Below are 26,427 nucleotides of genomic sequence, written 5' to 3'. Positions count from 1 at the left end.
AGAGGTCAGAGCCCTCCCTGCCTCCAGCCACCTCACCAGCCAGCTTCCCCGACTCTGCCTTCAGCGACCCCTCCCACAGCCTTTGTTCAGTTTCCCGGGCAAAGGTGTCACCTCGCCCCAGCTCCCTCCTGGGTTCTCATGTTACAGGCTCAGGTATTTCCCTTCAGTCATTCTCCCATCCCCCAATGCAGACCATCCCAGCCACACTCCCCTGTCAGCACTTACAGATCACAGTAAGAACAGTCCCAGTTCGTCACATCTCCCCCCTTCGAGACCGAACTGAGCGGGGTCACTTTAGCCAGTGACCCGGGGAAGTTCGAACCTACCCCCGTTCCCATGGATGCCCCCGCATCCCTCCCATTCCTTGGTGAGAATTACACCAGGCTATTCGCGTAGCTGAATTCGACGTATCGCAGCCGACTTACCCCGCTGTAAGGACGGCAGCAAAATCGACCTCCGCGGCTTCCCGTCGACGGCGCTTACTCCCACCTCCGCTGGTGGAGTAAGAGCGTCGATTCGGGTGTCGATTGTCGCGTCCCGACGAGACACGATAATTCGATCCCCGAGAGGTCGATTTCTACCCGCCGATTCAGGCGGGTAGTGTAGACCTAGCCTAAGGGACTCAAGGGCCCTCCTCAAGTCCTTGGGCCTCCACATGCCTGCCACTCAGCGCAGGCACTTCTGGCCTCAGCCTCCCTCACGATTCTACCAACTGCAGAACGAGCAGGACGCTTCTCGGAGGAGGAATAGGAGTGGCAGGAAAAGACAGCACCAGTCCTTGGGCCAGGGCTCTGGCCAGCCCAAGCCACCTTCTGGCCCCAGACAGGCCTTTTGAGGGTGCGGTCAAGGACGGTGCACCAATACAAGAACTGGATCTACCGCACCTTGCCTTTTCGTCCCGACTATCTCCTTTCTACCATGCATGGTCCAGTATCATGCACGGTAGAGAGGGGATACTCCATCCAATTATGTGCCCTCCCGCTCTTCCAACCCCCTTCCCCATCCCTCCTCAGGGACCCCTCTCACGAGCAAATCCTTATTCAGGAGATGCACTCGCTCCTCTCTCTAGGGGCAGTGGAAGAGGTTCCTCCGGAGCGAAGGGGCGAGGGTTTCTACTTCCGGTATTCCCTAATACCAAAAGCCAAGGGTGGGCTCAGGCCCATCCTACACCTGCGAGAACTCAACAAGTTTGTGCAGAAGCTCAAGTTCCTCATAGCCTCTTTGGCCTCCATTATCCCCTCACTGGATCCAGGAGACTGGTATGCCACCCTCGACTTGAAGGACATGTACTTCCACGTAGCAATAATTCCGCCCCACAGAAAATACCTCAGGTTTGTGATGAACAACAACTACTATCAGTTCAGTCCTCCCTTTTGGCCTGTCAGCGACTCCTTGAGTGTTCACCAAGTGCATGGCAGTCGTGGCGGCGTTCCTGCACAAGCGGCAGGTACAGGTGTTCCCATACCTCGACAACCGGCTGGTCAAGGGCCGCTCCAGGTCTCAAGTGGAGGCGCAGGTCGGCTTCCTGAGAATGACGTTTGGCGAACTGGGTCTCCTTCTAAACGAAGGGAAATCAACGCTATCCCCTGCTCAGAGGATAGAGTTCATAGGGGCAGTACTGGGCTCGACACAAGCCAGGGCATACCTCCCGGAAGCGAGGTTTCGGTCCCTGGCCAACATCACCTAGCAGGAAGATGTGTATCAGTCCTGACAGACAACACCACGGCAATGTTTTGTATCAACAAATGGGGATGCATGCTCCTCTCCCCTCTGCCAGGAAGCTTTCATGCTGTGGGACTTCTATGTAGAGCACTCGATACACCTCCAAACATCGTACCTCCCTGGAATACAGAACGAGCTGGCAGACCATCTCAGCAGGTCGCTTCATGGCCACAACTGGTCCCTTTGCCCGGACGTAGTAAACTCAGTCTTCCATCGGTGGGGCTTTCCCCAAATAGACCTGTTTGCTACACAACGCAACAGGAAGTGTCAGCAATTCTGCTCCTTCCTGAGTCACAGCCTGGGCTCCATCGCGGACACGTTCCTCCTCCCATGGGGAGCCGCGTTCCCTCCTGTCCCTCTCGTTCACAGGGTGCTCCTCAAGATTCGGAGGGACCGAGCTTTGGTAATATTGATAGCTCCGCCAGCACTGGTACACATCACTCCTGGAAATGTCTGTGGAAACCCCGGTCACCCTGCCGCTCTTCCCGGACTTAATAATGCAGGATCACAGCCACCTCCAACATCCAAACCTCGAGTCGCTCCACCTCACAGCATGGAAGCTCCATGGTTGAACTCAGTGGAGCTCTCTTGCTCTGATCAAGTCAGACAAGTTCTCCTTGGTAGCAGGAAACCCTCCACGAGAGCTACCTACCTTTCCAAGTGGAAGAGATTTTCAATCTGGTCTGTGCAGCATTTTCCATCCCCGACGCTCGTCTCGGTGCCACTTATACTGGACTATCTTTTCCCTCTCAAGCAGCAGGGACTGTCCATGTCATCAATAGGGGTTCACTTGGCCACCATCTTCGCCTTCCACCCAGGCGCAGAGGGCTGCTCAGTCTTTGCAAACCCAATGGTCAGACCTTTCCTTAAAGGTCTGGACAGGCTATTCCAGCAGGTCCAACAGCCTATCCCGGCTTGGGACCTCAATCTGGTCCTTTCCAGACCTATGGCATCACCATTTGAGTGCTTGGCGACGTGATCCCTGCTCTATCTCTCATACAAGGTGGCGTTTCTGGTAGCAATAACCTCAGCTAGGAGGGTGTCTGAGCTCAGGGCCCTAACATTAGAACCCCCTTACACTGTATTCCATAAGGACAAGGTTCAGCTCAGGCCTCACCCGGCTTTTCTCCCAAAGCTTGTCTCCCAATTTCATGTCAACCAGGACATTTTCCTCCCTATATTCTACCCTAAGCTGCACTCCAGCGCCAGAGAGCAAAGGCTTCTCTCATTGGGTATCCGCAGAGCGCTAGCCTTCTATATCGAGAGAATGAAGCCATTCAGAAAATCGGTGCAGTTATTCGTGGTAGTAGCGGACAGAATGAAAGGTCTTCCTGTCTCCTCAACGTATCTTGTCATGGATCACGTCATGCATATGGGAGTGCTACCGCTTGGCAAAGGTGCCTGCTCCTTTGATCACTGCGCACTCCACCAGGTCTCAGCCCTCCTCAGCGGCATTCCTGGCGTAGGTTCCCACCCAGGAAATCTGCAGAGCAGCAATGTGGTCCTCCATACACACTTTCACCTCGCAATCACCCAGCAAGCCAGAGACAATGCGGCCTTTGGGAGAGCGGTGCTACAATCAGTGGATGACTCCGACCCCATCTCCTAAACTTGGGCTTGAGTCACCTGGTTGGAATGGACATGAACAAGCACTGGAAGAAGAAAAAATGGTTACTCGCCTTCTTGTAACTGTTGTTCTTTAAGCTATGTTGTTCATGTCCATTCTAATACCCACTCTCCTACCCCTCTGTTGGAGTAGCCAGCAAGAAGGAACTAAGGGGGTGGTGGGTCGGCAGGGCTATATATTGGGCACCATGAAGGCGCGACTCCAGGGGGCGCCCAGGCCGACCCTATGGATGCTGCTAAGGGAAAAATCTTCCGGCTGGTGTGCACACGGCGCGAGCACACCTGATTGGAATGGACATGAACAACACATCTCAAAGAGCAAGTTACGAGAAGGTGAGTAACCATTTTTTTTCTACATGCCAACTGGTGGTATCCCCAGTAGTCAAAGATGTGCGGTCAGGTTTTCAAAAGTGCTCAGCAGTTACAACTGGAGACAGATTTTCACGGAAGCTGCTTGGTGAAAATCCATGCACTTTATTTAGGTACCTATATGGAAGTGGAATTCTGAAAATTTGGCCCATAATACTCAGAAAGGAGCTCTGCTCTGTGTGCTGTGTGGGTGTGTCTGCAGCTTGAAATCTATTGGAACGGTATTGCAGAATAAGTATTCATAATAATAGAAGCCCTCGTCCCCAGGAAATCCAAGGGTTATGTACTGAAACTGTCGGGCATAATGCTAGGTATGTATTGAAACCTTGGAGTCCAGTTTTGCCTGCAAAGCATAGTTAGCATGTTCTGCAACCCACAAATCATGAAACAATGAATGTGTTACCATTAAAGGGCATAATCTGCTACAAAACATATAGACAAGTTCCAGACTTCGATCAAATCTAACTCCTTTTCCTTGACAGCTTAAAAGAAAAATACTTGGACCAGAAGCCAGAACCATGGCCCCTTCTTAAAACGTCAAAAATTATGGAGTGCCAGATCTGTAGTTAGCTCAACAAATGTACATGTCAGTGTTGCAAAAATGAACCTGTAATTTGCATTCAGTAAATAATTTTTTTAAAATTTAAACAGTGACATCATCAGGAAATAATCCTGTAAGTCCTGAATGGACAGAAATAGTGGGGTTTTTATGGCTGTTGATTTCATGTCTCTGGATGTGGCAAAGAGCTGGTCTAGGTCACTTTTTGGGGGGGGAGGGGTTTTCTTCTCTGTATACCATGGAGGTTTCTGATTCTTGATGCCTCTTGTTCCAGGGCACTGAAGGAGCCTAAAGAGTTGAACTTCATCTTCGGGGTGAATATCGAACAGCGGGATTTGGATGGCATGTTCATCTATAACTGCAGTCGGCTGATTAAGATGTATGAGAAGGTCGGCCCACAGTTGGAGGGTGGCATGTGAGTTCCTTTCAGAAATCTTCAGAGTTCCCTTTGCTTAGGACCGAAATTGGCTTGTACAACAGAGCTAGAGAGGCAGCATGAACCATTTCCTCCATATACACTACAGTCACTCAGTATCAGCCACAGTCATAGTCTGTTCTGTTTTATTATGTAATTTAAAGCCCCAGATTTCCCAGTGAAGATGAAGTTCTGCATCCAGAGACGGGAGTTTGCCCTGCAGTGATATAAGGTTTTTCTGCTCTGTGCCAGCATTTGGTACTGTGCCAGCATTTGGTACTGGGCCCTTCCCAGAGAAGCCTGCCGAATGAAAGTTGACAATTCCTCACTAAACTTACTAACCACTCCTGTGTCACAAACAAGACTAACCCTTGGGGCAAGGCAGGATTATTGGGGCTAATTGAACATTCAGAACTTGAAAGCAAAGATCCCTTTTTGTGCACAATGAGGAAAACAAAGACATTTACTCCTGCTGGAATTCTGTGCCACTGTGCAATGCAGAATTTGCGCAGAATTAATGTTCCCCACATAATTTTATTTTTTCCTGCAGAATTTGTGATTTCTGTGTGGAATAAAGAATGGCAACCCAGCCTTGCAGGGAACAGTAATGGCAGCCCAGCCATATTCCTGCTGTTAGCCCCACGGTGACTGGGACTCCCGATGATTATATTGTGTTATTTTGACAAATAAAATATGCAGAAGTTTAAAATATTGTGTGCAGATTTTCTAATTTTTTGGTGCAGAATTCTCCCAGGAGTAGACATTTGACAGTAGAAAACTTTCTTCAGAATACAGCCCTAAATCTGTGGTGTTAATGGGTTGATACTACATTAATATTGGAAAAAACAGCACCAGAGTTTCACTGTCTGAAACGCATATTGCTGCAGGATGTACTCAGTGAGCCAACTGATTGCTGTTCAGTGCTGCTCCCTTGGACAAGTATCTTGGTGGATGTTAGCAGTGGACAGTGTATTAAGGTTGTTTCTCACCCCCAGGGCATGTGGTGGAGTGGTAGGAGTGGTGGACATACCCTACTTGGTTCTCGAGCCCACCCACAATAAACAGGACTTCGCAGATGCTAAAGAGTATCGACACTTGCTGAGGGCGATGGGGGACCACTTGGCTCAGTACTGGAAGGATGTTGCTATTGGTAATGAGGCTTCACAACTTTACAGGGATGGGGAGGGGAGTCTGGATGGCTGGTGGGACAGAGGGTTGAGCTTACCAGAGGAGGACTTGGTATTCATGCTGCTGATAGTGACAGCATGATGAATGTTCTTGTTTTGTTTTTTGTGCAGCCCAGAGAGGTATAATCAAGTTTTGGGATGAATTTGGCTATTTATCAGCAAACTGGAACCAGCCTCCCTCCAGTGATCTACGCTACAAACGCCGTCGAGCCATGGAGATCCCCACCACAATTCAGTGTGGTGCGTCTGACTGGGCAGAGGGAGCAGGGTGGCTGGGATTAGGAGGTTGTTCTGCCATGTGGACTAGGGAGTAGAAACTATGTTCAGAGGGCAAAGCAGCTCATGGGCAGGAGATGGTTTTTAGCATCTTAGTTTTTCTGCTACTTAGCTAAGCCAATACAGCTCTGGGAGCTGGATTCTTTTCTGACCAGATTGTTAAATTGTAATCTAAATTTTAATAGCCAAATATCTTACTGGTGACGATGCACAAGCCAGACATTCAGAGCCCAGAGAGAAGTTTTGGGGCTGGCAGTTTATTTAAAAAAAAAAAAAAAAAAGTAGTCTTAACTGTAAGTGGGAATACTGAGTAATCCTCACTGAGGGGCTGAACATAAAGTCTCACAGGGCCATTTTTACAATCCCTCACTAGGACAGAACTGCACTTCAGTTCTCTCTTCCCCCCCACCCCCAGCTGCATTTTCTAGGACTTTGGGGAGTGTTCCCTCCCTTCGGAACATTGAGTGGGAATAGCCTGAGTATCAAATGGGATCATCCCACACAATTACCTTTCTTGCCACTAAAGGAGACCCTGGGCATTGACGGGTCTCAGCCTTCCTGATCATCATTTCCATTATTTTTATGATTTTTTGGTTTTGTTTTTTAAAAGAAAACAAAACTTTGCAACACAGTGGAGTGTCTTGGAGGGAGATGGAAGGTGGTCCCCGATGCCAAGTGCTCCAGCAGCTGGAAAGGGTTGTTGTCACCAGACTAATGCCCTGAGAAGTTGTGAGGTCCTCAACGGCCAAATGGGCTTGCTGTGGACCCAGAGAACAGGCTATGTGTATGGCTTAGAATCTGTGTGCTGACTGTGTTGTGTGCTCTGTGTAACAGATATGTGTTTGAAATGGCGGACCCTCCCATTCCAGCTGAGCTCCGTGGAGAAGGAATACCCGGATACTTGGGTGTGCTCCATGAACCCTGACCCTGAGCAGGATAGGTGAGTATGAGTGAGGGCCATGGTAGGGAATTGGCATTAATGTGCCTTCGCTGTGCTGTTTTGGGCACTGATAGACTTTAAGGTCAGAAGGAACCGTTATGATCATCTAGTCTGACCTCCTGCACAACACAGGCCACAGAATCTCACCCACCCACTCCTGTACCAACCCCTAACCTATGTCTGAGTTATTGAAGTCTTCAAATCGTGGTTTAAAGACCTCAAGGTGCAGAGAATCCTCCAGCAAGTGACCCATGCCCCACGCTGCAGAGGAAGGTGAAAAACCTCCAGGGCCTTTGCCAATCTGCCCTGGAGGAAAATTCCTTCCCACTTGACTGGGTAGGTGATGGCGTTCTGCCTACATCACAAGATTCTGACCACAATCCCAGTGAATCCGGATGTTTCTACTGAAAATGAGCCTCAGTGAACTAGTTAACAATGTTGCCATTAGGTGACCTAATTTGTTTGAGGCAACCCAAATGAGGGGATTATCTTCTTTGACACTCTTCCTCTGGGGGGACCTTCCCGCTTCCCCCTCTCTCACACACTTTGTTGGTTTCAGTTGGGATGTCTGAAGCGAAGAGTGGTGTTGGGCTAATGACTGGGGGCACCCATAGAACAAAGATGAGGTACAAGTTAAGGGTTGCAAAATGCTGGATAAATTCAATTAATTTTAACTACCTGGAAAGTTTGACGTGTGCGTAATTCTGTTAATATCCAGGAAAAGAAAAGCCTGACATAGGTGCTAACTTTCTTAAAGGAGTAGTTTTCAATTAATTCATTCTGTACTCAAAGTAAGCACTGCAAATTTGGGGAGGGTGGGTTGTATTTTTTCATAAAAACAAAGTCCGAATCCCTGCTTTAAGTGCAAAATGGAATTCAGCCTTAACTATGGAGTTGGTCAGCACCTCCATAAAAACACTGGCACCCATGCAGTCTCAATGACAGATTCACCTTCCAGGGAGGAAGAAAATTCCGCATCCCTATTAGAGAGGGGTGGTGGATAAGAGAATTCTGAGATGTCTTTTAAAGAAGGATAAATTACTTACCTGTAATTCTTTTCCTTAAATATGCTATTATCATAGGATTCCCACTCTTGGAAAATAAGTAGCTCAAGGGGTGTTTCAAATGGAAGCAAAGAACTACACAGGCAGTAATAAAGGCCATATTAAGTAAGCCAGAATTTAGCTTTATTGATGATTTGTTTGGGGGAAGGAGAGAAACCTCCAGACAAGCATGAAGTATAAAAACAGAAAGACTTGAGGATGAGTTGAACAAAATAGCCTTCTTGGCTAGCTCAGAATAAGAAAGTTCCTGAATTAAATAAAAACTTTAGGAGGTGGGAGAACTTGTGCTCCCTATTTTGAAAAGAGGTTTTGTGGAAACTTAAAATGGAGACCTATTCCTTTTCTGTAGGGGTGAATCATCGCTCGAGTGCATACCTCTGTACACTGCAGCATCGCTGGGGCTGGCAGGAAATGATGCTTATGATATGAGGCAAACATGAGTTAGGCAATAATAGTGTGAAATGCGATAGAAGTCTTCATACACTAAGAATTGGTATCCAGTAAACTAAGAGTTGCATGAACTCTGGTGCTTCTAATCTGTTTCAAGTAGAATTCATAGATTCATAGATTCTAGGACTGGAAGGGACCTCGAGAGGTCATTGAGTCCAGTCCCCTGCCCGCATGGCAGGACCAAATACTGTCTAGACCATCCCTGATAGACATTTATCTAACCTACTCTTAAATATCTCCAGAGATGGAGATTCCACAACCTCCCTAGGCAATTTATTCCAGTGTTTAACCACCCTGACAGTTAGGAACTTTTTCCTAATGTCCAACCTAGACCTCCCTTGCTGCAGTTTAAGCCCATTGCTTCTTGTTCTATCCTCAGAGGCTAAGGTGAACAAGTTTTCTCCCTCCTCCTTATGACACCCTTTTAGATACCTGAAAACTGCTATCATGTCCCCTCTCAGTCTTCTCTTTTCCAAACTAAACAAACCCAATTCTTTCAGCCTTCCTTCATAGGTCATGTTCTCAAGACCTTTAATCATTCTTGTTGCTCTTCTCTGGACCCTCTCCAATTTCTCCACATCTTCCTTGAAATGTGGTGCCCAGAACTGGACACAATACTCCAGTTGAGGCCTAACCAGCGCAGAGTAGAGCGCAAGAATGACTTCTTATGTCTTGCTCACAACACACCTGTTAATGCATCCCAGAATCATGTTTGCTTTTTTTGCAACAGCATCACACTGTTGACTCATATTTAGCTTGTGGTCCACTATAACGCCTAGATCCCTTTCTGCCGTACTCCTTCCTAGACAGTCTCTTCCCATTCTGTATGTGTGAAACTGATTTTTTCTTCCTAAGTGGAGCACTTTGCATTTGTCTTTGTTAAACTTCATCCTGTTTACCTCAGACCATTTCTCCAATTTGTCCAGATCATTTTGAATTATGACCCTGTCCTCCAAAGCAGTTGCAATCCCTCCCAGTTTGGTATCACCCGCAAACTTAATAAGCGTACTTTCTATGCCAATATCTAAGTCGTTAATGAAGATATTGAACAGAGCCGGTCCCAAAACAGACCCCTGCGGAACCCCACTCGTTATGCCTTTCCAGCAGGATTGGGAACCATTAATAACAACTCTCTGAGTACGGTTATCCAGCCAGTTATGCACCCACCTTATAGTAGCCCCATCTAAATTGTATTTGCCTAGTTTGTCGATAAGAATATCATGCAAGACCGTATCAAATGCCTTACTAAAGTCTAGGTATACCACATCCACAGCTTCTCCCTTATCCACAAGACTCGTTATCCTATCAAAGAAAGCTATCAGATTGGTTTGACATGATTTGTTCTTTACAAATCCATGCTGGCTGTTCCCTATCACCTTACCACCTTCCAAGTGATTGCAGATGATTTCCTTAATTACTTGCTCCATTATCTTCCCTGGCACAGAAGTTAAACTAACTGGTCTGTAGTTTCCTGGGTTGTTTTTATTTCCCTTTTTATAGATGGGCACTATATTTGCCCTTTTCCAGTCTTCTGGAATCTCTCCTGTCTCCCATGATTTTCCAAAGATAATAGCTAGAGGCTCAGATACCTCCTCTATTAGCTCCTTGAGTATTCTAGGATGCATTTCATCAGGCCCTGGTGACTTGCAGGCATCTAACTTTTCTAAGTGATTCTTCAGACTTAACTGCGTCTGAGAGTGTGGAGGAGGGCCTTGCTGGGATAGGCCTGTGGTGTGAACAGTTTGTTGACAGGATGATAGGTTTATTAAGGTTGGAACACGAACACCACCTTGTGGATAAAACTTAGACATTGTGATGAATCAGACTTATCCTTGTAAAATCTCCTCTAAGGTGACTTATTAGTACCTGAAACTTAGCAGCTCTTCGAGGTAAAGACACTGCCACTAGGAATAAGATCTGCCATGTAAGAAACTTGAACTTGCAGGTACTGAGTGGCTCAGCAGTTGTCATTAGCTTTGTCAGATGCTCTTTTACCTAGGCTGAAACAGTTATCATATAGACAAGGCGGAGTTGGTCTTTAAATTGTACTCAGAAGTGACAAAATAGCAAAGCAGTCTTTTTGTGTAGAACAAGAAAAGACCTCGTGCACCTGTTTGCACCCCACTGTAAACCTTTACATGCACAGTGGAGGGACTTGTAGCTTGATCTCACTTATTTGGAGGTCTTTGCCTTTTCATGAGCCAAGTTCTCAGGGACAGAGCTGCTAAGCTGGGGGCAACGAGGTGCACTGGCTTTGATTGAGGATCTGAGGCTAGACTCTTTGCCTGATAAATTCATCTTTGGGTATCTGCCACAGAATTAGGAACCAGGCTGCCTTGGCCCACGTGAGGCTGTTGGGTTATCGGATCCTTCAGTTCCTCCTGAATTCTTTCCAGGACCATTGCTACCTAAGTCATGGGTGGAAAAGCAGCGAGGAGTCTCCTTCCCCAGTGGAGAGAAGTGTTCCATGCTAAAACAGTCTCTTCCTAAAGCCAAGAATAAAAAACTGCACAGACAGCCTAAGAGATCCACCTCTGGTATTCCCACTGGAGGAAGATTTGATCCAATACTCTCTGATTAAGAATTTACTCATGAGATTATATCATTAATGGACTCCAACTGTCTGCAACCATGTTCTCCTTATACACGGTGCAGTGGGCTGATTGTCCATGTGAGTGAGGGCATCACTCTTTTGATTACCCAGTGTCTGAAAGTCCTTAGGGCACGGGGGACTGCCCTCCTCTCCAAAACATTGTGTGTTCTCGTTAGCAAAGCTGCCAGGATCCCAGGGTGTAGCGTGTGTCTGTGTGGGCTCTGCAGCGCAGGTGGACACATCTGATCACTGTAATCTGAATGGGCAGCATTTGTAAACCCATTCCTAATTGGATATTTTGCCTGGACTGCCTGGTGGAACACCTTTTGCATCCGCTGGGGAAGAAGACTTCAATGTGCTTTAAATACAGTACCTAAACTAGGAAGGGCCCTGGCAGAAGTTCAGGAAAGAGAAGGATCCAGTAAGCTATAATAGCTTCACACCAGCCTGTTAATCAGAGAGGCCTAGATGTTGTCTGTAGACGTCCCAGTGATGCTTGCTTCCACAAGGATCTCTTGGGTCAAAGATTTTTCTAATGCATGTGTTGGGTACTCCCAATGCATTTATGGCCATGGGACAACATTCATAGTATGGTTCAAGCTACTCCTCACCCTTCCCCTTTGTTCGTTAGCATGAGGGAGAACACTGATCTGTCCACCACATCGACCACTTTCTACTGTCCTCTCCTCAAGGGAGACTGCCCCAGCACAAGTGTTTCCTTAATGCTCTTCCTTCAGTGTACTGGTGTAGGGACGAGGAGTCCTCACTGTCCTCAGGTGTTCTTGGTGAAGCTCGGTCTCCACAGCTTGTGAACTCCAGTGCAAACCACGACACACACATCTACTCCAGTCAGGTTGCAGTAAAAATTAAGCCGCTGGAGTCTGGCATATGCGTAACAGGCCAAGTGTGGAGTCTAAAACCATCAGTGTAGAGTATGTTTGAGGACAGTCTGAGGTGAGCAAGGCTGCCTGCCTCGAGTGGCTGCCAAGCAGAAGCACCACAGAGACCTTTCATGGGGTTTGTGGTAGCCACAGCAGTGTTTCTATACAGAAAACAGAGAAATACCAGATCATTAACCCACAAAGTATCACCCTCTGCAGTAGAACTGATGGGCAAGAAAATTGGTGCCAGTCAGCTTAAAATTCAGGGAAAATTCAGGAATAGATGGAAAACCAGTTAAAAGGGGCTCTATGATGGTAGCCAGAGGGATCTCCTCAGTTGTCAGCAGTAATGAAGGAACTGACAGTTGGAGGCAACATTGGCCGGAATAGTTGACTGTGGTATTTCCCTGTGTGGCCCCTGCTCTCTGAATGGGTGGCTCAGGCCAGTGAGCTCCCAGCATAAATAGGTTTGTTTTAAAGACTATGTTTTTAACCCTTAAATTGTAAAGCCAGTAAGCTTCTGTGTTTGCATTTCTGGCTGGCTAAAACCTGTGAATCTTTCTGATTGTTCTTGAGATTAGGGTATTGCAGTAGTAGGGAAACAACTAGGTTTCCTTGAGGCCAATATTGCTCTCCCTAACTGTAAAAGCTTGTTGAAAGTCACGTTTTGGTCTCTTTCTGAGTTTGTCTATTATCATTTTCTCTATTGTAGGTGTGAAGCTTCAGAGCAGAAGCAGAAGGTGCCCCTGGGAACACTGAAAAAGGACTTCAGATCACAAGAGGAGAAGCAGAAGCAGCTGACGGAGAAAATTCGCCAGCAGCAGGAGAAACTGGAGGCTCTGCAGGTGAATCTAGAGACCTAGAGCTGAGCATGGTAGAGAGAATCTGAGACGCCTCCTTGGGCAAATGAATTTTGCTGAGTTAAATGTCTTTCTCAACCCTCTCTCATTTTATTTGTATTACCGTAGTGCTTAGGAGCCCTAGTCATGGAGCAGGACCCCCTTGTGCTAGGCTCTGTACAAACCAAACAAAAAGACATTCACTCTCCCAAGGAACTTCCCATCTAAGTGTAAGACAAGACATCAGATAGATGCAGATAGACCAGAGAGTACAAGGAAACAAGGACAATACTGGTCAGTATGATAGGCAGTAGGCTTAGCATACCAGCAGACTAGCCACTGCAAAGTTTTTTGTAGGCATAATGGAAAAAGAGAATGTTAAGGAGTGTTTTGAAGGAGATTAGTGCATTCGTTTTGTGGATGTTTATGGGGAGCTCCTCCCACGTGTGAGGGTCAGCATAGGAGAAAGCATGAAGGTGCTTATTTGAAAATTTAATAATTGGATGATGGAAGCATCATGGACGAACTGGAGAACATATGCGGCGTAGAGTCCAAATCCTGTTCCTCAAACCTCCTGGGGTTTATTTTAGTAAAAAAATGAGCAGCAGTAAAACAAAGTTCAGCTCAGTCTTCAGGCTTCACTTCTTTTTGGACTCCTCCCTGTGGACTGCTCAGCCCACAGCCTATGTCCTCTCTTTATTGGGCCGCTCCCCATTTTTTTATAGTTAGATGGGGTGGTGAGCCACCTGCCTTAGTGATCCAGCAGTACCTGTTTAACATTCCCCGCACGATCACCACCTGCTAACGGGGTGGGTTTCAGGGAAACACTGATATCTTTTAAAATGACCTTGTTCCTGTTGTTTTACCACAGAAAACAACTCCAATCCGGTCCCAAGCTGACCTGAAGAAATTGCCTCTGGAAGTGACCACACGGCCTATCGTGGAGGTAAGTACCACACCTCCTATACTGCTGCAGACCTGTATGCTCCAGTACCATACTGAACTATTCTGTGAGCCATTCCTGACTCTTTATTCTTCCTCTATACTGCGCACTCTCTTCTCCCAGGACTCCCAATCACTGAGCAGACCTCAACGCCCGCGATCTCCTCCTTTACCCGATGTAATTAAAAATGCTCCCAGCAGGCCGCCGCCGCCTCCCCCCAAGTCCATCAGCCAACTGCGAAAAGCCCCCCTGGCTCGGCCAGCCATCAGCACTCCCAAACTGGCAAGTGTGCTATCCAGGGAGGAAGCTAGTACTTCCAGGACACAGCAGCATATTGTGACTGCGGGAAAGTCAAACAGCACAGTTGTCAGGACTCCTGCCAAACCCATCCATGTGGGGAGGCCACCCACCATGCTTCTGCAGAACTCCATGATCCACCGTGAGATTCCCAGCCCCAAAATTGTAAAGACGCCGGTGCTGAAAAAACCTGCAGCACTCAAACCTCCCCAGGTGAGTCCGTTATTTGGTAGGATGGGAGATCATCAAAGCCCTATCCCTCAACCTGGACAAACCCAGTGTTTACCCAGCATCTTCCTCACCTCCAGGTGTGAGAGACCCCTCCCCGCACACTATATTAATTGCATAGGATGGAAGAACCGTACTGTGCTAGGGGAGAGCTCAACGATATATCCTCAGTGGGATCACTTGCCCCAGCTGCTTCCTGTGAGACCCCAGTGATTGCCCTGCATGGGGTAGAAACATGGCAACAGGTGCATGGTGATGAAGGATACTGGTGGTATTCGTGGCTATCCCTTGTGGCATGGTATGGATATATGTGTGATATGATATGTGCTAGGATCTTCTGTAGAAAGTCTTTTATGGTCAGATTTTCAAAATGGCTCGGCACCCAGCTGCTCCCATTGTCCTTAGCCGGACCTGTTGGTTGCTGAGCTCTTTTGAAACCCTGGCTACTTTATTTAGGTGGCTGTAGAGGCACTGAGCTCGTCTGAAAGCCTACCCCTTTGAAATGGATGGTTGGTGGCACTCTTGAGATTCAGCCAGAAATCACTTGCTCTCAGCAGGCCTCCAGCATCCGCAAGAGGACATTTAACACCATGGAGGATGGAGCTGAGGAAGAAGTGGAGCAGAAGAAGGAGAAAACGAAACGGGGCAAATTTGTGGTAGTGAAAGAGGAGAAGAAGGACTCAAACGAGGTGGTGGTTGAGGTGAGGATTGCAGTGGGTTCCCTGTGGCTAGTGAGCTCTCATGATCTTCCTGGGCGATGGCTAACATGAGCTCCTTATGCTTACAGCTCACAGACAGTGCAGGGGAGGAGGAACTAGCAGATCTGAAAAGAGCCCAAAAAGGTGAGGAGCAAACCATTAAACTTGGAGTTACCATGTTTGTGCCAGAAGTGACCATGGGTTGCCCAACCCCAAGGAATTTACATACAGTTTAACTGATTGTGGCTAAGGTTGCTTTGACCGTGCTGAAACGTGGCATGCTGGGACCTGTAATCTCTGGGCTGCACATTTATATTAACGGTGAAGGGGGCTTTGGGCTTCATTGCATGAATCAGTGAGCTCTCCTGTTTGTAGTGTACTGCCGCAAAGAGTCAGCAGGGCTGTCTGTGGAGTGTAGCCCCCTCACTCGTTCCCAGGCAGTTCGATCCGTGTCGTGGGTTACAAGAAAAACTTCCACAAAGAGGAGTGACTCATGTCCCATTCCCAGGACACGTGAAGGGTGGTGAAAACTCTAGGTTCTTCTTCGAGTGATGGTCCCTGTATGTATTCCATATGTGGGTGTGCATGGATGCCATGCGCCTGAGCCTGGAAGCTTTCCTTAGCAGTGTCCGTTGACCCACACATGCGTCATGTGTCCCCTTGTGCTCACAGCCAGGGGTGGCAGGTTTATAGAAATTTTGGTGGTGCCCAGAACCCGCAAACCCCCCCCCCCAACTCTGCCCCCCACCTGCCTAAGGCTCTGGGAGGGAGTTTGGGTCGGGGGAGGAGGTCTGGGGTGCAGGCCCTGGGCTGGGGCAACAAATTGGGGTGCAGGCTCTGGGAGGGAGTTTGGAAGTGCGAGGGGGTGCAGCGGGAGGGGGTGCAGGCTCTGGGAGGGAGTTTGGGGGTGGGAGGGGTTGCAGGGGTGAGGGCTGTGGGGCTGGGGATGAGGGATTTGGGCTGTGGGAGGGGGCTCAGGGTTAGGGCAGAGGGTTGGGGTGAGGGCTGTAGGGTGGGGCTGGGGAAGAGGAGTTTGGGAGGGGCTCAGGGCTAGGGTAGAGGGTAGGGTGCAGGGGGATGAGGGCTCTGGCTGGGGATGAGGGGTTTGGGATGTGAGAGGGGCTCAGGGCTAGGGCAGAGGGTGGGGGTGTGGGTTCTGGGGTAGGGTCAGGGATGAGGAGTTTGGGGTGCAGGTAGGCTGCCCCGGGGCTGGGGCCAGAGAGGAGGATTCCCCCCAGCCCTCTCCCCACTGGCAGCAGTGAGCTCTGGGGGAGGGCCCCCCCCCCAGCAGCACACTCACCCTGCACCATTGTCACTGCACCCCTTCTCAGGTACAGGAAGCCTCCTCACCTCCCCTGCGGTGGGTGCCCGGGGGGGCTTCCATCACATGTGCGCCTCCTCCCTGCTGCTGCCCCTCACTGGGGGTGAGGGTTGCCCAGCGTGGGGCAGGAGCAGTGACTGTGGGCAGGGGGGGCTGTGCTGGTGGAGGGTCCCACCGGAAAAGGGAAGGGTCCGAGGCAGAAGGGCAGGGTAAGGGCAGCCTGCCCTGCCACTGGTGGATCGGGGGGGGGGGCACTAGGACCCTGCGGCAGCAGTTGATGCTGGGAGCCAGCAGAGCAGAGTCAGCTTGGAGCTGCAGGGGAGAGGCAGGGACGCTCTGGGACCCGGGGAGGTGCACAGGGGCAGCAAGTGGGAGCCGGGGGAGGCGCGGGGGGGGCGGCAGGTGGGGCCGGGGGAGAGTCCCAGCCCCAAACATTGGTGGAGCCAGGCCCCCGGGCCCTGAATATTGGTGAAGCCCGGGCACCATGGGCCCATACAACTCGCCGCCCCTGCTCACAGCTGAGGGGCTAATAGGTTGTGTGGGTTGGTTCCTCTCCAATTCCCTCTTATCACCACATGGCCTGAATAGGAACCCCTGTCCCTTTGCACTTTTAGCTTGACTGAGTGTGTGACCTTGTCCGTTTGCGTAGGTAGTTGTATATAGTTGTTGCTAGTGTATATAGTAGTTATTGATTAATTAATTAGTAAGTAAGTTAGCATTAGTTTCTCTCTGTTCGGGGACCTTTCTTCCCCTGGGACTATGCCCTGCATTCTGGGGTTTAAGAACTGAGTTTCCTGCCCGTGCTCATTCTCTGTGAGCGACAAGCATCAGAGGTGCCTTTACTGCCTTGACGAGGCCCACATCGCAGCTTGTTGCTCCATCTGTAAGTCTTTCCTGCCCCACGCCTGGGAAGCTCGGGAGCTTCGCCTCCGTAAACTTGGGTTCATTCCCAGCAGAGTACTGAGGAAACATGAGCTTCCCTCCTGAAAAAGCTGTGTGAAATGTGCTTTCAGCATCTGTCCAAACCCCCTAACGCCTGCTCTTCTGTGTCTCAGACAAAGGGCTGCATGTGGAGGTACGAGTGAACAAGGAATGGTTCACAGGCCGTGTCACGGCTGTGGAGATGGGCAAGCATGCCATACGCTGGAAGGTGAAATTCGATTACGTACCTACAGACACCACACCAAGAGATCGCTGGTAATTAACCATTATCTTTGGCTGCGGGAGCTCTGGAGGTGCTCCCCCTTCAACAGGGAGGAGAGGGGGGACCCTGTTATATTTTCACAGGTGCTGAAGAGAGGAATAATCCGTTCTTACGTTGGGAAGGTTGTGTACACGGGAATGTTTGGAGAAAGCTGCTCTGTGATTGTGAAGGGAACAGGGATCTGTATGTAGGGGGTGGCTCTGGAAGAAGCAGTGTAATCTAGGAGCTGTTGTCAGAGGGACAGGATCTGGCTAGTCTGGAGAAGGCTGTATGTGACTCCCTGCTACCCCCCTAGGGTGGAGAAGGACAGTGAGGATGTACGGTTGATGAAGCCTCCCTCTCCAGAGCATCAGAGTCCAGACACACAGCAGGAAGAAGAGGAGGTTGCAGCTGAGCCTTCTACCTCAGACTGTGCCCGAATTGAGCCAGACACCACCGGTCCCAGCAGCAACCAGGAGACTGTGGATTTGCTAGTCCAGACACTCCGGTGGGTTTATTTGGTGCTCACAGCAGTTACCATTTCTGAGCATTTCAATCTCCAAACAAGACTTTAAACGCTACCTGTGGGTGCTTGTTTTCTCTTGGGTAGGAATTGTTTGCGGTACTTCTTACCTCCAAATTTTCCCATCTCCAAGAAGGAGCTGAGTTCCATGAGTTCAGAAGAATTGATGGCTTTTCCTCTGGTGAGTTCAGTGCTTCTCTTTTACTCTAAACTTGTGCTGGGTCTACAAATGGAAAATTTTCAGATCCTGGGTTTCTCTGCTTTGGGAATAGAGGGGTCAAATGGATGTTTCTGGAGTGTTCATCCTCCTGAGGAAATGTGAACGCAACGTTTATTTTACCAAATCATCACTCTTCAGAGAAGATCTGTTGGGATGCCAAATGGTGAATGGCAACAGAGGGTCCTGTGGCACCTTTAAGACTAACAGAAGTATTGGGAGCATAAGCTTTCGTGGGTAAGAACCTCACTTCTTCAGATGCAAGTAATGGAAATCTCCAGAGGCAGGTATAAATCAGTATGGAGATAACGAGGCTGACAAATGGTGAATGATCATGGAGTTCTGCTGATTTCTCCCCCTCCTCATCCCTCTGTCAGCGGATGCAGTGTGAGCCAGCAAGTGCCTCTTTTGATCCACTGAGGGTCATGCTGCCCAGGTTTAGAAATGCTAGGACTTTATTGTCACAAGGTAACCTTAACTAGCCTGTGAAACAAAGCTTTCGGTTTTATTACTGGATTTTCTCAGGGGGTTTCCATCCATCTTTCTTCTTTTTTTAATCAGGTAAATGAAGGCACAGTTTTTATAATGTAAAACAAATGGGATGGATGGTGATCAGATGCTGATGTCCTTTGCTAGGCAAATCAACTTCATATTAGCTCTGCCTGGATGCTTCTACCAGTAAACCAGGGAGGAAACTACAATGGAGTGGTGGGAGCAGGGTGTGTGGGACTTCTGTGGCTGCAGAGTGAGGAAGGATACATGTTAGAGTCCATTTCTGAGCTTTGGGCTCTGCTCTTGGAGGAACAGGGCAGCCTGTCTGTCTGCTAACTTTTTATGGTAAAATCCAGAAATCAACAGTGTAACTGGTGACTCTTTCTATTGTTTCCCAGGCAGTATCAGAGGTCGGCATCTGGAGTTCCCTTCATTACTATGGGCAGATTGCAGCTGTTGGGGGAATTCTGCTGGGGGTGGGGCTTTGGTGTTGCTTGATCTTGCCACTTGTCACAGCGTATTGACTCACTTTTTTGTCTATCCACAGAAAGAATATTTCAAACAGTACGAGATGGGTCTGCAGAACTTGTGCAATTCCTATCAGACTCGTGCTGACGCCCGGGCCAAAGCCTGTGAGGAAAACCTCCGCAGCTCAGAGAGAAAACTTAAGGAAACAGAGGAGAAACTGCAGAAGCTGAGGACTAATATTGTGGCACTTCTGCAGAAAGTGCAGGAGGTGGGTGAGACCCCAGGTGCAGACTAGAATTACTGAGTGCCACTGGATTGGGACCAGCTGAGATACTGGGGAAAGTTAGGACTTCACTTAGTCCATGACTTGATTACATTCCAGCTTTGTCTTTGGTCCTCAGTAACTCAGTGTTCTGTGTTGCAGGTGGGGTTAAATTCCCAGAGCCTGATTCTTCACTGCCTTATAACTTGTGTGTGGGTGCGTGATGCTGCCCTTTGCGTGAGTGAGTGGGGAGTTCTGGTTTACACCCCACTGTCCTCAGGTGTCAATGACTATACCAACAGCTAGGCAGAGGAGAAACATCCCTTGGCTTTGGCTTTCTGTGTCACCAGGGACCATGTGTGTTGAAGAAGCTCTGTGCTCTGCTCCTGGGGAGAGGGGGTGCTTCATATGTCTCAGTAACAATCCTTGGGACTGGTTAAGAAGTGGTGATGTGCTCTGGAGAGAATTTCTGCCCAGTTCTAAAGCAGGACGGTGTCTGATGTGGAAACTTGAGTGTTGGGTTGTAAGGTGGGAGGGGAGCATCAGGGCTTCGATAGGGTTTGGGGCCTGGTTGGCTATTAATGAGGCCACAGCTAGGAAAGCTGGCAGTACTACCGGTAAGTATTCATCGGCAGTGTAAACGTGTGAAGTTCTTCACTCCTGGAATAACAATGAGTCCTGCAGGCCGGGCTTGAAGGGGATTGACAGGAATGTTATGGCAAGGGTTGCTGCAGAGTCGTCTGAAGAGAGAGATCACAGCATTTCTCTCCCTGCTTCCCATCCCCTGCCCCTGATGTATCTGCCGTAACATCTCTTCTTCTTCAAGTGATGGTCCGGATTGTATTCCACTGAGGGTTTACGTATGTGCCATGCATCTGGAGCTAGAGAATTTGAAAGTGGTGGTGTCAGTTGGCCCACACATGCGCCCTTGCTTTGCCTTATGGTTTTGTCTGAGGTGACAAAGGGCGAGGCAAACTGACCACATCTCCAGTTCCTTCTCACCGCCACTTGGTCTGAGTCATACCTACTTTAAAAAAAAAAAAAAAAAAAAAAGTCAGAATTTTACATAGTTGGTTTTAGCCTAATTTTTGCTGTTTTTACTGTAGTTTGGTGTCTAGTAGAAGTTTTTAGGCGATAAGAGACTTTGGGGAATCCATTTACCTGTCTCTCCACCCCAACCCAGCACCCATACCTGTACTGGATTATATCGAAGATGCCAGGGTTTAAAGTCTGCGCCTCCTGCCCATGCTTGTTCTCAGTCAGCAGCGAGCAACAACGCTGCCTCTACTGCTTGGGAGAAGCCCACATTTCATCTAGGTGTAGTATCTGCTTGTCCTTCCCAAGCTGTAACCAGGAAGGCGGGCTCTCCACCTCAAGAAGCACCTCATGGAGGTCTGCATGCAGCTGCAGTGAGATCCAGGCCAGGGCACCCCCGCTGTACATCAGCCTGAGAAACCCAAGAACGTGTCTCTGACCACGGAGATCGAGTCCAGTTCTGCTGGTACCAGTACTACAGACCCCATGCTGGGGTCTACTCTAGAGGCAAGGAAGCATATGCCATATGCACAGCAGTAAGTCTTCCTCCAGGCCCAAGGAGGAGGATGCACCCTCCACGAGTTCCAGCCATGGAGAAGCAGTGCATTCCCAGGCTCACAAGCATGACAAGAAATCACACAGGCCAGTGGATCGGCCAGTACCGAGCACCGAGACGCACACACCTTCCAAATCAGCCTGCCCTAAGTCAAGGGAACTGGCGGCTTTGAAACAGTCCTCCGCTCCAGCTCCACTTCCAGCTACAGAGCACATGCCACTGACTCTGGAGAGGTTGGAGATGGCGCCTGGGCCTCATGAACGGTTTGCTATAGGGGAAGCGAGGTCCCTAAGCCTTCCTCTACAGTCTGTGCGTAGGGAGGTACAATCTCCAACCCAGACTTAACTCAGTCGAATTGTGCTTCTATCCTTTCCCCTATGGTTTATAGCAGGGGTTCTCAACTTTTTTCTTTCTGATGCCCCCACAACATGCTACAAAATCTCCACAGGCCACTTGTACCACAACAGTTGTTTTTCTCCATATAAAATCTGTGGCTGGCATTAAGAGGTAGGAAGCAGGGTAATTGCCCGGTGGTAATTGTCCAGGCCACCGCAAAACTAAGTTGCTCAGGCTTCAGCTTCAGCCCCAGGTGCTGGAACTCAGGGCCCCGGGCTGCAGTCCTCCATGGTGGGGCTTCAGCTTTCTGCCCTGGGCCCTAGCAAGTCTAACGCCAGCCATGCTTGGCGGACCCCCCCAAACCAGCTTGCGGCCCCCCAGGGGGCCCTGGTTCCCACCCAGGGTCCGCTGGTTTATAGGGTTCCAACAATACCACCTTTGGAACCGAAATCCTAGTTTTCATCATCAGAGGATTTGGATGGAGCACAAGGGCCACCCATCCGCTACTGCCACTACAAGTTACCCAAAGGGGCCTCGAGCTTCGTAGCAGTACCCTCCTCTTCCCCAGCAGAGAAGCCACTAGTAACCCACTCCATGGGGCCCTCTGCAGCATCTGCTGGATCCATCCTGTTGGCCGCACTGGGGGTCCTGGCCTCAATATCCACCTTCAGAATCTTCCCGTTCAGCAAGAGAGGGTTTGACCCTATCCCCACTTCAGGAACATAACTACAACAGTAAATGTCGAAAAATCAACTCTGGTTCCTACACAGTCCCTGGATTTCATAGGGGCCTCCATCAGCATGGTCTCAACATGAGCCTACTTACCAAGGGACAGGTCCCAGACCGTGCAGGATCTCGTCCCCTGAGTAGTCAACGGTCCTTCTGTTCCGGATAGGAATTGCCTATCCCTCCTTGGCCACATGGCAGCTTGCACATATGTCATCGCCTTCACTCACCTTCGACTTGGCCGTCTTTAGCTGTGGCTCCAGAAGGTCTATTCACCCACGCGACATACTATGGACTTTCTGCTGTCAGCCCTCCCCCCCCCCCCCCCCCCGAGGTGCTTTCCTCCCTCCGGTGGTGGATGGACCTGAGCCAGGACTGCACCGGGATGCCTTTCCTCCCATCCTTCCTGGACACAACGATCATCACGAACACATCACTCGCCAGATGGGGTGCCCACATGGGCGAGCACATGATGCAAAGGTCTTGAACTCCTCGGGAATCTAGAATGCACATCAATATCCTGGAGCTTCAGGTGGTATGGAGAGAGTCTCGCATTTCTTCCATCCATTCACTCTCATCATGTTCTCATTGTGTCTGACTATACCACCACCATTTATTACACCATCTAACGAGGGGGCATGAGGTCCATTACAGTCTGTGTGGAAGCGGTTCATCTATGGGATTGGTGCATTGCCCATAAGATCCTGTTGTCAGCAGCCTATCTTCTGGGGACTCAGAACATGACTGTGGACTCTCTCAGCAGAAAATACGTAGTCGATCACGATTGGGAGCTTCACAACACCGTAGTTAACGATATTTTCAGCCTATGGGGGACTCCAACCAGGGACCTCCTTGCCTCCCACACTAACAGCAAGTGCAGGAGGTACTGCTCCAGGGGGGCTCTGAACCCATTCCCAAGGCGATGCCCTTGTCCTCCACTGGTCAGACCAGATCAATTACACCTTTCCCCCTCTACTACTGCTGCCACAAGTCCCCCACAAGATCAGAAGGGAGAAGACCACAATTATTCTGATCACCCCTTTCTGGCCAGGCCCTGTTCTGGTTTCCCCACCTTCTTCTCCTGTCAGCTTCTCCCCTGCTTCCTCTGCCAACTTTCCTGGAGCTGCTCACGCAACATGGCAGCAGGATCAGGCATCCTGATCCACAGATACTTCACTTCAGAGCTTGGTTTTTGGTTGGGCATCTTTGCTAGAATGGGAATGTTGGTTGGCAATACATCATTGGAAATTTTTAAGAGCAGGTTAGACAAACACCTGTCAGGGATGGTCTAGATAATACTTAGTCCTGCTGTGAGTGCTGGGCACTGGACTAGATGATCTCTCGAGGCCCTTCCAGTCCTATAATTCTAAGACATCCTCTCAAGCAGTAGGAAAGAGTCCACAAGGTATTCCTAGTGGGCCAAGTGGAAGCGCTACACCTCCTGGGCCCAACAGAGGGGCCTTGTCCCTGAGGACTTCCCTGTCTTTTGGACTACCTCCTCTTCTTAGTGCCTTCCATCCCCCCCACTTCCCCCGTGGAAGAGCACTTCCTATTTACGCATCTGTTGACTACCAGGTTTTGAAAGGGTCTCCTCAGAACCTTCCCCACCCATTCAACTTACTGCTCCCCAATGGGACCTCTACCTTGTTCTCTTGACATTTAATGAAATTGCCCTTTGAGCCACTGGCTTCATGTCCCCTATCCCTCCTTTCCGTGCCTTCCTGGGGCTATTACTTCCTGTGAGACGGATCAGTGAACTGGGGCAATGATGGCGGGCCCCCCTTTCACTGTGTTCCATAGTGACACAGTTGCCCTGCGCCAGCATCCCAAGTTTCTGCAAAGGTTGTTTCTTGCTTTCATCTCAACCAACCCATACACTTATCTGCTTTCTTGCCAAAGCCTTATGCCTCAGCAGCGGAGCGGCGCCTTCACTCCCTCAACCTCCTCAGGGCCTTGGCCTTCTACCTGCAGAGGACGAGATCATTGAGGAAGTCCCCTAGACTGTTTATTGCTGTCACTGAAAGGATTAAGGGGCAGGCAATCTCCACACAGAGGATGTCTAAGTGGATTTCGGGGTGCATTATGCTCTGCTGTTGGTTATTGGGACAGCCTCCACTCCTTGGGGGGTGAGCCCATTCCACAAGAGCTCAAGCATCTACTATGGTCACCCTCCACAATGTACCGCTTTCAGACATATGCAGGGCAGCCGTGTGGAGTTCAGTACGAACCTTCCTTGCTCATTACACTTTGGTGCAAAACTCTGGGAGGGATGCCTTGTTCGGCACAGCTGTCTTCTGGTCCACCATTCCATCCTCTTCCTTGCACCCTCCTCCAAATTAGGTACTGCTTGTTAATCACCCTCAATGGAATACAGTAGGGACCATCGCTCGAAGAAGGGGAGGAGATTACTTACCTGCAACTGGAGGTTCTTCGAGATGTGTGCTCCCTATCTGTATTCCACTTCCCACCCTCCTTTCCCTCTGCTGCGAATCTGTTCAGTTTGTGGTGGTGAAGGAACTGAGGCTGTGGTCAGTCCGCCCTGCCTTTTATTGCCTTGGACAAACCATGAGGCGAAGCAAGGGCAGATGTGCATACCAGCGAACACTAATACTTTCAAATTCTTGGCTCTGAACACATGGCGCATGTGTAAACCCTCAGTGGACTACAGATAAGAGACCATACATCTCGAAGAACCTCCCGTTACAGGTAAGTAACCTCCTCTTGCGCTTTTGGTTTCAGGACATCGATATTAATACTGATGATGAGCTGGATGCATATATTGAGGACCTGATCACCAAGGGAGACTGAGCAGTCCAGACCCAGCACTGGCAAGCAGCATCGAGGAGTTGGTCCCTGTGATCTCGGAGATGTGGAGTCCTGCAGTGGAGGGGACCCGAGCAGCGCATGAAAGGGGAGGGCCGTTCGACTGTGTATTATATTGATGTGTCGGTGTACAACCTGTTCTTGTGATTTTACATGCAAAAGACATGGGTGCTGTTGGCAGGACAGTTTTTAACATTGTAGTTCTTCAAATCTCTTCCCTTTGTTTATAAATATTTATTTTTTAAAAGAAACAGGAACTGTGCCTGGTATGACGGGAGGTCAGCTGTGTTGTGGGTGTTTTTTTTGTGTGTGTGTTTTTTTTAAGTACAGTAAAAATGCAAGAACCTTTTTCCTTTTGGGGTATGCTGGAGATCTATGCCCAGTTCTTGGCACCAGAACATCCTATCCGGCACCTTGTAGCTGATGCCTCTTCAGATAAAGAAGGGAAAAATCTAGCAACAACTTAATGGAAACGCCTATTCTGAGGCCTCGAGGCACTGAGCAGAAGCTGGATGGCACTTGGACCTCAGGACTATGGCAACTGGGCCAAAGGAGGCTCCGAGCCAGGGCTTCTAACTACACAAAGGGATCGGCACACACATTCTCCATTCATGGGGTGGGGTTTGAACCTTAAGGACTCTGTAGCTGAGCATGGATGAGAGGTTTTCAGAGCCCTCATTACACAGCCATAGCATCAGACATGGGGCATGGGGCTCTGTTAGCAGGCCCAGGAAGCTTAGACCCACTGATGCCTTAATGTGGGGGGCGGGGAAGAGGCTCATAGTGAGGAGACTGAGCCTGCTGGGGTCCTGGTATCTTGTGATTTCTCAGCGCAGGGAAGTGCGAGAGTTGGAGTGCAAGGTTCCTACCACTTCTACAGCCCCTATTCCACATTCGTCACCTGGGCTGCCATTGTGTGAGATGTGAGTTGCAAGGGGCAGATGGACTCCCTGACCAGCTCAAAATAAAGCTGACCCTGTGTTCTAAGTGCCACTCCCTCGGCTCTTTCTTGCTTTGCTCCACTTGGACTCTTCCAGTTGTTTTTAAACAGAGCACTGGAAATGGAGCCGTTCCCCTTTTAGTCGCTGGATTGCACCCAGCCCCAGCTCAGCAGCAAGGAAGAGCCCTAGCCTCTCTAATGCAGGGGTTGGAGGCTGTATTTAAAAGTGGTTCTCAACCAGAGGTCTAGTGCCCCCTGGGGGACCACGAGAAGGCTTCAGGGGCTCTGCCAAGCAGGGCCAGTGTTAGCTGCGCTGAAGCCTGGGACTGAAAGCTATAGCCCCACCTCATAGGGCTGAAGCCCTGCCCACCGGGGCTGAAGATGAAGCCTGAGCATCTTAGCTTCATCGGTGGCCCCTGGAGTTTTTAGAGCATGTTCCTAGGGGCCTTAGAAAGGAA

General features: G+C 49.5%; 1 protein-coding gene across 2 annotated transcripts in view; it reads left to right on the top strand.

Moving 5' to 3' along the window:
• The window catches only part of MORC2 (MORC family CW-type zinc finger 2), a 98,836-nt gene extending 73,539 nt beyond the window's left edge, over nt 1-25,297 (top strand). Inside the window, exons 13-26 of one of the 2 annotated variants that reach the window (XM_065417774.1) lie at nt 4,551-4,691; nt 5,687-5,841; nt 5,990-6,118; nt 6,989-7,094; nt 12,795-12,927; nt 13,793-13,861; nt 13,988-14,382; nt 14,955-15,078; nt 15,177-15,231; nt 17,464-17,605; nt 17,908-18,099; nt 18,202-18,295; nt 19,371-19,550; nt 24,946-25,297. In XM_065417774.1, coding sequence (XP_065273846.1) covers nt 4,551-4,691; nt 5,687-5,841; nt 5,990-6,118; nt 6,989-7,094; nt 12,795-12,927; nt 13,793-13,861; nt 13,988-14,382; nt 14,955-15,078; nt 15,177-15,231; nt 17,464-17,605; nt 17,908-18,099; nt 18,202-18,295; nt 19,371-19,550; nt 24,946-25,014 — 1,984 coding nt within the window. In that variant the 3' untranslated portion in view covers nt 25,015-25,297. Of the gene's footprint in view, nt 1-4,550; nt 4,692-5,686; nt 5,842-5,989; nt 6,119-6,988; nt 7,095-12,794; nt 12,928-13,792; nt 13,862-13,987; nt 14,383-14,954; nt 15,079-15,176; nt 15,232-17,463; nt 17,606-17,907; nt 18,100-18,201; nt 18,296-19,370; nt 19,560-24,945 lie in introns of both variants that reach the window. The other variant, XM_065417773.1, reaches the window with a different exon arrangement.
• The last annotated feature ends 1,130 nt before the right edge of the window (nt 25,298-26,427 follow it).

The sequence above is a fragment of the Emys orbicularis genome, chromosome 16 (genome assembly GCF_028017835.1).
Source record: "Emys orbicularis isolate rEmyOrb1 chromosome 16, rEmyOrb1.hap1, whole genome shotgun sequence".
Taxonomy (NCBI): Eukaryota; Metazoa; Chordata; order Testudines; family Emydidae; genus Emys; species Emys orbicularis.
The sequence above is the reverse complement of the archived record's forward strand: the minus strand, read 5'-3'. Positions and strand labels throughout refer to the sequence as shown.